This window comes from Helianthus annuus, chromosome 3, assembly GCF_002127325.2.
Source record: "Helianthus annuus cultivar XRQ/B chromosome 3, HanXRQr2.0-SUNRISE, whole genome shotgun sequence".
NCBI classification, from domain to species: domain Eukaryota; kingdom Viridiplantae; phylum Streptophyta; class Magnoliopsida; order Asterales; family Asteraceae; genus Helianthus; species Helianthus annuus.
Genome location: NC_035435.2, coordinates 167,124,391 through 167,138,489, shown reverse-complemented (window position 1 = coordinate 167,138,489; position 14,099 = coordinate 167,124,391). Strand labels below are relative to the sequence as shown.

At 34.0% G+C, this 14,099-nt stretch overlaps 1 protein-coding gene across 1 annotated transcript; it reads right to left on the bottom strand.

The window, feature by feature from the left end:
• Positions 1-1,517: 1,517 nt before the first annotated feature.
• LOC110928274 (pectinesterase inhibitor 9) lies at positions 1,518-2,123 on the bottom strand. The gene has a single exon (XM_022171367.2). It carries the CDS (start codon positions 2,121-2,123, stop codon positions 1,518-1,520), a length of 606 nt encoding a protein of 201 aa, XP_022027059.1.
• Between the last annotated feature and the right edge of the window lie 11,976 nt (positions 2,124-14,099).

Here is a 14,099-nt window from a genome sequence, read left to right as displayed (position 1 = left end):
ATATATAATTAGAAATGAAACAAAATGACACTTCTAGCTTAATTTTTATGTAATTTTGACGTAAATGAATATGACTGCATAGCCTCGATCATATTTACTTTAGAAAATGATAGCTAACTAAAGTATAAGATTAACCATATTAAGTCACTCCATCTAAAAATCAACATTAATGACCTTGTCAAATTAATCATATACAATGACTGACATCTTCATCTTTGACAAGAGGTCAATGGCCACGACTAGTTCTACCAACACCTCCTTTACTCAGAAGAAATAATACCATAGTTTCTATCCCGTTGAGTTTTATGAGGGTTTCCGCCACCTACAATGGTGACACATCCTTTTTAAGATTTGTACTGATTTTATGAGGGTTTCCGCCCTAGATCGAAGTGAGACTATCAAATGCACAACACAAGCGATCAACCTAACCAGGATCGAGGTTGGTTTCTTCCAACACAATATGTCAACAACAAAGTTTTTATACCAACTGGCACAACACGATTGCAAAGCGTCACATGTACCACACAATACGAAAGAGAAAAAGAGTTGGATATAACAAACTTTCTAAAAACTTGAATGGGAGAATATGTGTTAACCTATATAAATTAGTAACCTAATTAATTAACAATTACGAAAGAGTCTACGATTTTGCTAACTGAAATATGAAGTTCGGCCACAGTAACCCACACATTAACTGTTACCTTAGTGAAATATAAAACATATACCAAGTCTTCATTTATTTCAAATAAGTAGCATTGTAGACTTAATTTAAATGACGATAAAAATTGTCAGTTTAGAACAAAAAGAAAACTATTATATAGCTTTAGTGATGATTTTTTTAGGAGTTATGGATCCGTTTCTTTACTCTTTTTTCGCATTTTTACCGAGCCACATATGAGTCAATCATTTAAATTATTGGCCCTCATCAATCCCTACCTTAGAAGGTCTCACTATTTGCCAACACAAAAATGCTTTGGATGATCCATAGAATCACAACCATAATGAGTATCTTTTGATGATGTTATATATGATTTACATTGTATGGTCCTTGAGTTCCAAGGTTAAATTTGTTAATGCACTATCGATTCTTGAACTCGTCAATATGGATATGATATTCGACATCGCAAACGGAAATAAGTTGAAGTATTACTAACATAATGTCGAGTATCAATCTTGGACATTACAACCTGCAGAAAACTGGACCTTGAGGCATTCAGGCATGAAACAATACAAAAACCATCCTAAAGTTACAAAGAAGACAAGATAAAGGTGCCATCTTATTTCATTAGATATACAACATTAACTACAAGGCCAACAAAACCTAAACAAAGGATAACCTTAGCCACAGAAACATAAAGCTTTTACAGAGAAACTAGTACAATAGACTAGTCAAAAAACAATCCTTATAAATTAAGGATACAAAAACCTATATATGGCACACCATAATACTACTATATATGTATAACCTTTGTTGGATTAGGAACATGTAAAAAACAATAGCTATGAAGTGTGAACCGTCAAGGATTATGTGTAACATCTTTATGTCTCATAGAAAACCTGTTCACCAAAGCAAGTGCATTGCTGGTGACTTGTGAAACTGAACTCATCTTTTTATTAACAGCATCCTTTAATTGTCCATTCATTGAACTATCTGAGAATCCTCCAATACAAGTGTTTTGGTTAGTAAGGGCGGAACTGACCCACGTTTGGACATTGTTCATGTGCCAAACAAAATTTTGTCCCTTAAACTGAGCCATTTTCCCAAGCTCCTGAATTGATTGGGTTAGACTAGCCACACAGCTGGTCATGCTGTTGACACAGTCTTTCAAGGCTTCGGACTCCCTTGGTTTAATATTCGAGGTTGTTCCAGCCAGTTTGGAAACGTATGCCGCTGCTGACTTAGCAGTGTTCAGGCTGACCGCAATGGCGGCTTTGGCTAGCTGCTGATCGTTTCCTTGGATAGAACCGGCATAATTTGAGAGCGAGTTGACGCAGAGAGCAGGGTGTCGGGTGGTTTTGCATGAGGTTTTGATAAAATCTAGAGATGTAGGATTGGTAATGGCACAAGTGGTGTATTGGAAGTTGATCAGAAGAATTAGCAACCAAAACATAAGTTTATCCATGCTTAAGAATTATTAAGGAAGATTTTAGAAAACAATATGAAAAAATGGAAGTGGATTTAGATTTGGATGAAGAAAATGAGAGGGCTTTAGGGGCTTATATAGTTGGTAGAAAGGTTGTTACTTTAAACCCTTGTAGAGTGCAATTCAATTAAAGTTTGGAGATGTATAAAATATTCATGAACTTACATCAGGTTGTAGCCACATGCTATATTTTTAATATCTATCTTATGATGACAAGAAGAAGGAAACCACCATGAAGTGAGGCAAGTGTTCAATACCAGTCAACAAGCCAAATAATAAATAAGATTAGTAAAAAAAACTAATTTTCTTTTGAAGTTATTCTTTATTCACAGCAAACCAACAGCACAAAGGCTACAACCCAAAAAACAAAAAATTCAGACAAATTACAGTCGTATTACAAACTAATTACAAAAATTGTAACTACACCATTGATCTCAATCTATCTTCAATTTGGACCTGTTCTTTATCCATAAAAAAAATCCATGGTGGTCAATTCATCCAAGATGCTTCCGATATCAACTCTGATCGATTTCAACACCACATCGTTCCTATGTTTCCATATAAGACAGCACCGGATTTTAATGATACATTGGACCAGTTTGCATCTCACCTGGGCATCCGATATTACCTTGTGCATATCCTATCTATCCTTTGTCGAGAAAAGGAACGGCGTAGGTAATTAACCCGCATAACACCGAAATTTTATGCCAAACAACTGTAGCCACCATGCATGCTGAGAACATGTGGTCTGATGACTCGTCCGCCTCACCAAATAAGACCATTTAAAATGTGATGTATGTGACAATGCATTGTAAACACTAGTTCAAACAGCTAGCTCATATACAAGTGGGAGATATAATAATAGTCCAAGTTCATGCTTAAAAGATAAAACTAATATTAAGTCCAACAGTCTTCTTCAATATTTTTTTTATTATTCCCTAAATCACCCATGACTCAACTATGATTTAGATGGCAGTAAACCACATTGCCGACATAATTTTAAGAATTGCTAGCTGGCGTTATATTAGAAATGGTCAAGGAAAGTAATTGCTCGTCTTGAATATTTTGTTGCTGAATAAATGCTATTATCACATTATTACATTTTAAGTGAGGATTCGTTGTTGAATATTATTCTTTTATTACAAAACATGTTAATCAGTGCATTTTATAAATATTAGTTATATACTTATATGATAAATGCATATACAATGTATATTACTTTTATTGTTTTTGTATGTTAATAGACTAATGAAACAAATGAGTGAATTTATCCTCAACCGATACAAAATATGTTAAAAACTAACTCTTAGCTAAACTAACATATTTGTGTATATTTTCATTTACACTCCGGATTTTTAATAAATTTATTACACGGTTTGATAATTCTTATCAATATATATTGCAACAAAATCTAAATAGTTTACTTAATCAGAGAGAGTAATATAAATTTGTTCTTATCAGATGTAAACAGTTGTCCATCAACAATGCTACACAGTTAGAGGTATGAATGATTTCACATATTGGGTTTCTAGGGCGTGTGAAACGCCCGGCATTAAGAGATCGAGAATGTTGTCTCTGCCCTTCAAAGGTTAAAATAATCATTTACTGTGTTTTCAGCCACATACTCTTTTAGGATTATTGTTTTTAATATTTTTTTTGAATTTTTTGTATCATGGGGGGGGGGGGGGGGGTTATTGCACGGACCTCCCGGCCGCTGGAGTGATCCCACTCCACAAGCTAGTACCGTCCCAATACTGCCTGGCGGTGAACACCCTTGGCCCTGAGTTGATTCCGTTTCCTCTGGAAGAGGTGTGTGGCTTGTGACCATCACTGGAGTCGAACCCGGGTATCATGGAAGAGAAAGGGTGGGACTGAGGTCGATTATATATCAATATATGTACGCGTTTATGCACCACTTGTAGAACCATGATACAAAAAAATCATTTGTGACGGTAAAACTAAAAACAATCTAATTGAAATGTTGACTTAAGTCAAAATTAATCGTGTAATTAGAGGGAAGCGTTCAAAAGCTCCTTCGATCGTTAATCATTGTATAAAAATGGTTTTGGGTTAATTCATAGATCATTTCTGTGAGGAGATGATGATTTTGGTTTTGGTTTTGGTTTTGGTTTTGGCGTTGTAGGTAAAAGGTCGGGATTCATTAGTCAAGTGATTGTCTCTCTTCAGGTATGTTGTGGTGATTGTTTACTACCTTTATTATTTATCCTTATAAAACTGTAATATCTTCAATAATATTTGAAAATTTTGACTTATGATAGAAAGTGACCCATTTGAACCCAAAAGTAACCTGCTTAAGCTCAACCAGGGGCTAGCTTTCAAGGGGCGGGGGGGGGGGGGGGGGGGGGGGGTTCCGACCCCCGAACTTTTCGCTCAGTAGTGTTATGTATGTATGTCCGTATAGAATTTTTTTAAATATATAGGTTTTCGACCCCCCGGTTTTATAAATTTATTTATATAGAATTTTTAGGTCAGGTGACTTCCGACCTCCCGGTGGAAATTTTCAAGCTTCGCCACTGAGCTCAACTATTGCTAGACACTCAGAATGTTGTGTAAGATAGTCACATGAACCTGCAAGAATGTGAGGTAGCTTGCAAGATTAATTGCTCATGCACCGCCTACGCAAATCTAAGCATGACTGAAGGCGCATGCTTGCTATGGTTCCGAGATTTGATTGACCTACGAGGATACTCATGTTAGACTGGTAGCCTCTGAATTATTAAGTAAACTAATACATTACAAAAATAGTGCCTTCGTGTTCATGTTGTTATTCAAGTTTTTAAAGTCTAGTGGTCTTCTTCATATATATATATGTGTGTGTGTAGCTAAGACACGCTATTTATTTCCGTACTCATAGATGCCATTCTCTCAATTTGACATTATTTTTTTTTCTTTAATTCATTCTGTAAATTGTTATAGTTAATTCATCAACATCAGTTAATGTCAATTTTGTTCGAGATGTCCAAAAAAAGTCAGTTAATGGTCGATTTCGTTCGAGATTTCCAAGAAAGAAACGAGTAATTGTTATAATCAAAATCTCAACATCAGCAGGGTTGGCTGTGATATTAGTACTCTGCACTTCGAGTAAGAGTAAGAGAAAGAGAAGACAAGATGCAGAACGAGAAGGCAAGTGAATTGATACTTTATGATCAGACTTTGGAAATAAATTATTTGGCTCAACTTTATAAATTATATGTACAATAGGAAAGGTCCTTGATAAAGAACACAACAGTAGAACTATAGAAGCAAGAAAGGAAACAAAGATGTATAAAAACTTGTCATCACGACATTGAAAAACCTGTCTACCGGACATGTATACTACTTGTTGGGTAGCGGTTTTAGACGGAAGCAACCCATAGTTGCTTGCTGCTTGATGCCGGGTTAAAATAAGTTGTGTTTAATAATAGTTAGCGTCGTTTTTAGTGTGTTAAATACGTTAAGTCGTTATGGTTTATATATTTATTATGTGTTGTTATTTGTGGCTTAACAGGTATTAAACAAGTTTAAACGAGAGAAACGAGCTTTAATACGGGATACGTAATGAAAGAAATTAAACCCGGCACTGTAGGCGAAACGCGCCAGAATTTGATCCACCTCCGCGACACGCCAGAGCTATCCGAGTTAAGTCAGTCAAATAAAAGATGTGTCGGTCAAGTTGATGACCACCGCGACACCTGGCGGTGTGGTTGAACATTCCGCGACGCGCGGCCCAGTTCAATGAAGGGAATATTTAGTTTGGCCTGAACTTGTGATGAAAGTTATCACTTATTATAATTTAATCATCACAGCCTCCAACAAAAAGAAAAAAAAGGAAGTTGACTACAGAATGCATATGGGCCGCCAAACATGAAAAGTGAATTAGTGAGATGCAAGGGCTTTGAACAAATAAATATATTATAGTCCATCCTATTGGAGATAATGTACAACACTTCTGGACGAATTGGAATAGCTTATTTGAAAGAATTAAAGGTTCAGCTATTGCGTGGATTTAGGATTGTGGGCCTTTTTGACAATTAGGAATGCATTATTATGTTCATGAAATAAAACCCTAGTTGATCTTATATATAAATCGATGTCATACATGGGGAGGTCATCAGCCGTACTCTCAAGCCATTCTATGAAATCTGATCAAATCGGGATGACAAACGAAGTTGTGAAGATCATTATGCGCGGCTAAGCCTCTCGTGACTTCTGCCTGGATGAAGGTTTACACGGTTTGATATAATTTTCTGTTTTTCTGATTCTTGTAAACTGGTACAGCTTGACCACTTGTGTTGAATTATTGGTAAATGTTTCTTGTGTTTGAATTACTTCTCGTTTATTAAGCGTATTGGCAACTTTCTTGCGTTGTTAGCGGGTTGGTAAATCGGTGGGTAATTGATACAATCAAACGGGTTATTAGGTTGCATAGTGAATCTTAAAAACTATCCCTATTAACTAATCAAATTCATTAATTCCGAGGCCATGTCTATGTGGTGTTTTGAATCAGAAAACGGATTTTTATATTAAAACGAGTATTCGGGATTCTGGGTGGAGGTTACTTCTTCTCATCTTGATAACACTTTTCGTGACAAATCGTGTTTTCTTTTAAAACGACAAACAAACCCCCAATTTAGATAGTTTAGTTTTAATTAATTTTCTTTTACGCTAACCACAAATTCCCCGTGGATACGATACCCTACTTACGCTATCTACGTAGTTTAATTAGGTTTTTGATTGACCCTTACGACAGTCATCACTGCTGTAGCGTGAAGTTCGAGAAACGGAATAAAATGACTATTATTTATTTATTTTTCATCTTCATGAACAGTTAATTGGTTCCAGTAATCGCAACCAGGACTATGGTTTGGTTATTAGTTTAAACTAGTTCTATACCCGTCCGGTGGACGGACATAATAGTGGTATAAATAATGATTGAAGTATATTATTTATTGTATTATAAACAAAACATTAATTTTCAAAATATAACAATATCATATGATGTGATAACAACTTTACATCTCATTATATTAACTTTTATTTAAAAAACATTTAATGAAAAAAATACATCATAATTTATACACACGTTTAACATATTAAAATTAAAACCATAAATAATATTAAAACTAAAATTTAAATTAAAACCGTAAATAATAATGAAATGAATTTCAACAATGTTTGGGCTTTGGAATTTGTTCAACAGTGTTATGGCTTTGGGCCTTGGGAATTCCAAAGTTTTTTTTTTATTTTGGGTTATTTGACTCCTAATCGGGCGTGCAGTTAGAAACCCTATCCAAGATATTTGCTCCCCTTTTTTGTCTACACTCGCTCCCATCGGTTCAGATTGAGCAATCGATTCTTCATTGTATCTAAGCAGTCATGAGCTACTTATCCACCTATGCCTGTTATCCGACGTTGTTCTTATCATCTTCTTCATTAACAATCGGAGCTCATCAATTTTACCCTAATTTAAGATGCGTCGTGCTCCCTCCAGGAAAAGCTCATCTAATTCCACCACCTCCGCTAATTCTTCTGCCATGGATCTGTTCCACTCTGGTATTTATTGATTTCAATTTCAAGTTAAGTTTTTTTTTTCTACTATAGTTCGTTTATTTCATCCGATTTAGAGTCTAATTTACGATAATTTACCAAAGCGTATTAATCACGTTTCTTGACAGTATTATTGATTATTTTTAATCTGATTTCTTTGATTAGATTGGTAGGGATCAAATTAGTTAAAAGTAGTATTATTTTTAACATATAAATCTAGGTTTATGTGGAGATTTTAATCTCGATTTATTGCTAAAGGAGCCATGTTATTAGTTTGCCATGAATTCTTATTACTTGTAAGACATGCAGTATTAGATAACTACAAAGGATTGAAATTGTTTGTTAGAACTTGTATTTTAGTTGTGTTTAGGTTATCGAATTACTGTTTTGAGAATATGGTCTCGGTTCAGAGATTTTTAGGCTGATTGATGAAATAGAATGCACTTTGAACTGGTTTAATGATGTGATTTTGGTAGTTGCAACATGATTATTTGTTTGTATTACTTACCGTCTGTTTGATGATAATCATATTGATTTGAAGAATGTGTAAGAGGCCATGAATCTTATTAAGCAGGGTTGAGTAGATTTATATCATATATTTAAGAGTTTCTCGTCAAGTAAGCGTGTTTTAAGACTTGTATCTTAGTTAAAAGATGCAATGGAGTAATGCTTATGTTCCTTCGTTTTTATCTGTTGATTAAAGTTGTCCCCTTGATGATTTTTAACTTCTATATGGAGATTAATATATGATTTTATCAGACAACATGGTATGTAATTGAAAGAGATGTACATAACTTATTGACTTTCACTAAAGAGTTAATGTTTTTCTTCAGCTTTAGGAAATGCTGCAATCTAGTAGTTGGAAAGTTATGATTAGTTATTCTATTAGTCAGAACGATTTCATTGTCTCACTCTGGTATATATTGATTTCAATTTGTAATTCAGTTGTTTTTTCTTTTAATTTGTTGATCTCGCTCAATTTGAAGTTTATATTTGTGGGTAATATACTCTAAGGGGCTGTTTGGCAACATCTGAACCAATAAGTGCTGAATGAATAAGAGGTCTGAATGGGTAAGAGTGTCTGAACCAGTAAGTGCTGAACCAAATAAAACGCTGTTTGGTTCCACATCTGAATGATGTGTAAAAGGACATTTTTACCCCTAAACAAAACAAAATACTTCAATACCCAACAAACCAAAGTTTTCTCTGTCTCTCTCACATCCCCATCAACACAGACATCAACATTCTCACTTCCCCATCACTTCTCTCTCTAAAAACACAGAGCGGAGAAAGAGTAGCGACGGCGAAGGAGTAGCGACGGCGGGAAAGAGAGACCGGAGAAGGAGAAGAGTCGGAGAGAAAGAGATACCGGAGAAGGAGTAGCGACGGCGGCAGCGACGCCTTGAGCGGCGGCGGTGTTTCGAATCCGGTAACTCGGTAAGTTATCGTTTCAGGCAACTCGTGTGCTATTTCTTATATCTAGATTTTGACTCAGGTTCGTTTGGTTTGCCGGTGATGAATGACGTTAATAGAGGTGTCGATGATAACGATGAGGATAGGCCGTTGACGTTGATGATGGTGAAGAATCCGGCGGCGACGGCTGTAGGTGTGGAGATGAAGGGGCAGTGTGGATGAGGGCAAGCTTGTCAAAATTCCATTCAGATCTCAAATTTGTCTGAACCATTCAGATCTGAATGAATCCATTCAGAGGTAAGGTCTAAATGAACCAAACACCGAGCACATCTGACCGATTCAGAGGCATGCCTCTGAATGGCTTCATTCAGACCTAAACAAACAGCCCCTAATTGATCTTTGTTACTTTGAAGTAGAAGTTTATTTACTGGTCCATTACTCCATTATTAAAGTATCAAGCTTGTTGATGCTAATTTATTATCATGTGATGTAATGTTTTGACGTTTTAAGTTATTACATAGCTATTTGTAGTTAGTTATTTTTTATTAATAAAAAATATGATGTTGCGACCTTTTTAAAAGACGAAAAAGAATTAAAGTGAGCGACTGAAATAAAACGGTCATTAAAGTGATCAAGTATATTGCTGTTTTGTTAAAACATATTTTTTTACTGAATTTTTTTTTTAAAATTTTAAGCATATTTTGTTATTATAAGCTTCTTCTTATCAGCCTAAAGTGAGCGACTGAAATAAAACAGTTAAAAAAGTTGATTATTATTATTATTATTATTATTATTATTATTATTATTATTTTGTCAGTTAGTTTTAAGTAATAGGCATTTTAGAAAAAAAACACTAAATGGTAGTGTTTAAAAGCTTTCCGCCAGAAAAAAAATCTTATAGACATTAGTTAGCGATGATCAACCATTATTTTCCCTATTTTTTTACTACCAACATGCCCTATATTTTTACTTCAAGCAAGTACAATCTTTAAGGATAATTAATGGACAGAAGAGTGAAACGGCACTTCTAGTTGGTTATTTTTTTTACATTAAAAATTAATAAAACACACACACACACATATATATATATACATATCCGTTTATTTCTTTAGCATATAAAAGTATAAGATATATACATAAATATGTTTACTTACAGGTGATACTTTTTGAAAAGAACATAAACTTTAAATATATTTACTTACAGGTGGTTTAATTTGTTGCTGCACTTCCTCTTCTTTAGTTTTGGGATCATATTCTTCAATCCGGTAAGTTGGTTCTGTCTTAAAGACAAAAATTAAAAACATTATAAAATATAAAAGTTAGCTACATGCGCAAAAGTGATAAAACTTACGTTTGGCTGCAGTTCTTTCTTCATAATAACTTATTAAGCTTCATTTTCAGAGCAGAGAGAAACTCTTGTAGGTATGTTTTTTTAACATGTTTGCAGCTTCATATACATGCTTCTAGGGGCAGGTGGTGGCAGTAAAATGTTGCCACATGTCTCTCCAAATAACTTCTTATTACCCACGTTCCATGTTTTTTGGACTATTTTAAATTTATTTGGAGGAAACAAAATATTTGAAAAATACTGATGTCAAGTCGATTTAAAATGAAAACTAAATTAATTTTTTTAAATTTTACAGTTATTATTTATGCGTTTGAAATATATTAGAATTGTCTTAAAAATTTTAAATATATATTAAAATTGTCCTTAGATATTTTTTTTTGTATCTAATAAACTTTTTTTCAAAATAAAGTTGTCACCAACCAACAATATAAAAATACACACTTTTTGGTATCATCTACTTATTTAAAAATCTGAACATATAATTTTTTTTCCCAGGTTTTGTAATTATTTTAGAGCAAATTGCTTAAATATAAAGAATGTTGACGGGAGACCTACACACTGCTCGAATGGCCCATAGGTATACACCTGGGTTTTAATTTTGAATTGAATTTTGTTTTGTTTTGTTTTGAAAATGAAAAGCAACTAATTTTTTTTTAATGTAAAACAGCATACTTGGATTTTGCAACAGCAACGGAGGAGTTTTTTTTAAATATCTCTATAACTGCAACTTGTAGTTTTTTTTAGTTTGTAATTTTTGTAAATAGAACGTGGCCTGATTTTCAGTTCAAAAGCAAAATGGGTTTTTAAAAAGTCAATTTTCCACCTTAGTAACTGCTCCTTGAATTTCTGATTTTAAAGGGCTAAGATTTAATCTTAGAATGATCTAATGGCTCATATTTCTTGTTGTTCCCATTGACTTTAATGGGAACATAAGAATATATAATTTTTTGTTTGGTAATTGTATATGACACACTAATGTTTATGAATTGTGACAATTGGATTCGTATTTATTTTTGTGGTATTGTTCGCTTGTGTGAATTGTTGAATTTACCGATTGTCATTTCACCCTAAAAAGACTTTGGATGTGTAGTAGATGTCACGTTGGTGCCCTTTAATATGATTCATGTCTAAACTAATATACCTTCAAATATTTATATTGAGCATAGAATTAACAAATGGAAATTCCACAAACTAGAATGATAATTATGTTTAAGCCTTTAAATCGGTGTTAATTATAAGCATGTGATTCATATTCATTTTGGTGTGATTGTTTTGGTTTGATTTGACAGAAGGTTTATAGTACGCCACATGATCGTGCCCAATACAGTTAGTTTAGTTAAGGATCAGATGGTTGGTATGTAACTAGATGGACCGTGCTCTAGGTTAGTGGAAAGATAAATAGAAGTTGTGTTTATATTGCTGATTAAACATTTTTATTACTCATTAAGTCTTCCAACTAAGTAACAAAACCTGAAACTCAAACTGAAACTGATTGCGTGCTCTCATCTACATAACCTTTGAATTCTCTAATGTGGTTTGTTGCTTGCTTCTTCGTTTCTTTGGAAATTATGTTAGTTTTAGTTTAAAACACATCAATCGAACTTTTGCATTTTCTTTTATAGTCAAACGATCGGTGTAATACTAAACACATGCTCCTTGTGGATACGCTACACATCCAGTCGTGCTATCGTGTGTGTCGAACCAAACACGAATCAAACGTGTCTCCAAAAATACCCTTATTTTTCTTGTCATCATATGTTGATGAAAATTTTTAAGTCATTAACTAAGTTCATATGATACGACCCTCCTAACACGAGTATTAAGTTAGGCGTAGTCTCTCCCCTACAAGTGTCATGAGTACAATCATGTCGTGTTTGTGTTCTCATCTTATGATAAGTTAACAACATTGGATAACACCACTCGCATGAGTAGTTGAACCAATAAAAAACATTTATTGACCTTGTGATTCTAAAGAACTCCGATATGTTTGGATCACTTCGTTAAAAAACTTCCTATACATTTCATTTCAATACTATAAATTACTAACATGTTTGTGCATATATAAGGGTTGTATCTAGAGTTTTGGGAGTTTTTCAAAATTATTTGAGTATTTTACCTTTAGTCCTAAAGTTCATGATTAATTACTTTTAACTAAAAACTAATTGAATTTTTTACTTTTAACCCAAAACTTTTCATCTTTTACAATTTAATCTTACAACCTTTTTACATTCAACTTTGGTCATCTATATTTTTCATCTTTTATATTTTTCATCTTTCGCAAATTTTTCGTTTTATGCTTCATTCTAAATTTCGTCAGTCAACATGGGGTAAAGTGCGTGTGTGGTTCAACGTTTTTACGTTCCGTTCTAAGTTTTCTGAGTTAACACGACACAACGTACGTGTGTGGTTCAATATTTTTACGTCGTCTATTTTTTCCCGTTTGACAAGTTTGTTATAACGTGCGGGTCCTCAATCGACTTAGTCATTATTTTCTATATTTTACGTTTCGGTCTAATTGCTCCGTATTAACACGACGCAAATTGATATTATTTGGCATGGTTTTACGCCCCCGCCGCAACGCGGGGGTGCTTAATACTAGTTATATACAAATATTATTGCAAAAATAATTTTAAATTTTTAATAGGCAAGAAAAGCATCATTCTTTCACTTACGGACATGTCCTTTGGGAAGGGACATATTATGGCGGAAACAAAACATTAATTTGTGTGCAAAAAAAAACGCATAGACTTAAAGCATGATGCCTGAGCTCGGCTATTCGGCATCTTATTGAAGTTCCTTGTTTACTTCTTATATTGATTGATCAGTTGTTTGAACAAGATAGCTCACCACATTTCATCTCAAATCTTAAATCATGTTACTTGAAAATTTCCTAAAATGGATTTTTTTTGGGTTAAAAAAGTAGATATTTTGGTTTTTATATATAAGATAGCTTGAGGAAAACGGAAAGAATGAAATTGTTTGGCAAATCTACAGGTTCTAGGAGAATGGAAAAAGTGACACTGGTCCAAACTTTGGTTCACATATCATGCTTCACATAGTTTTTTGTTTGATATTTGAAATGTAACCAACTTTCTGTTTTGAGGTTTCTTTTAAAATAGGTTTAAATTTAGGCTAAGACACTTCCTCATCTGTAGGGCCAGCAGTGCAAGGGTGAACCTAATGAAGCCTTTGCTTTGGGCCTCCACCTAAATAGGAGTCTCACTTTCTGTTTTTTCTTATAGGATATTTGGTCCTGAAAGATCTAGTGTATTGGAATATAGGTTTGGTACTCAGTCTCAAACAGGGAATTTTAGGCAACGATGAACAATCTAATAAGAAAATTGACGCCTCCCCATTTATAAAGAATATTTTATTCAACTCACGAAAAGAAAGAGAAATGCTTTGCCCTGCGATTTACTCAAAAGCGGTACCAACTAATTGGTTGCACGCCCGAAGTGTCAAAATCTAGGATGTGACATAGTGGGTTACTTTAGGTTACATAAAAACATATTAACTTATTACAAGTCATCTATGTGTGTGTGGCTAACACTTTTGAGCCTTAACATGTGTTATTTGGGTTTCTTTAGGTTACATCAAGACACGTTAAGTTATAACTGCTCATGAGTGGCAAAAGCTCTCTTCACTAC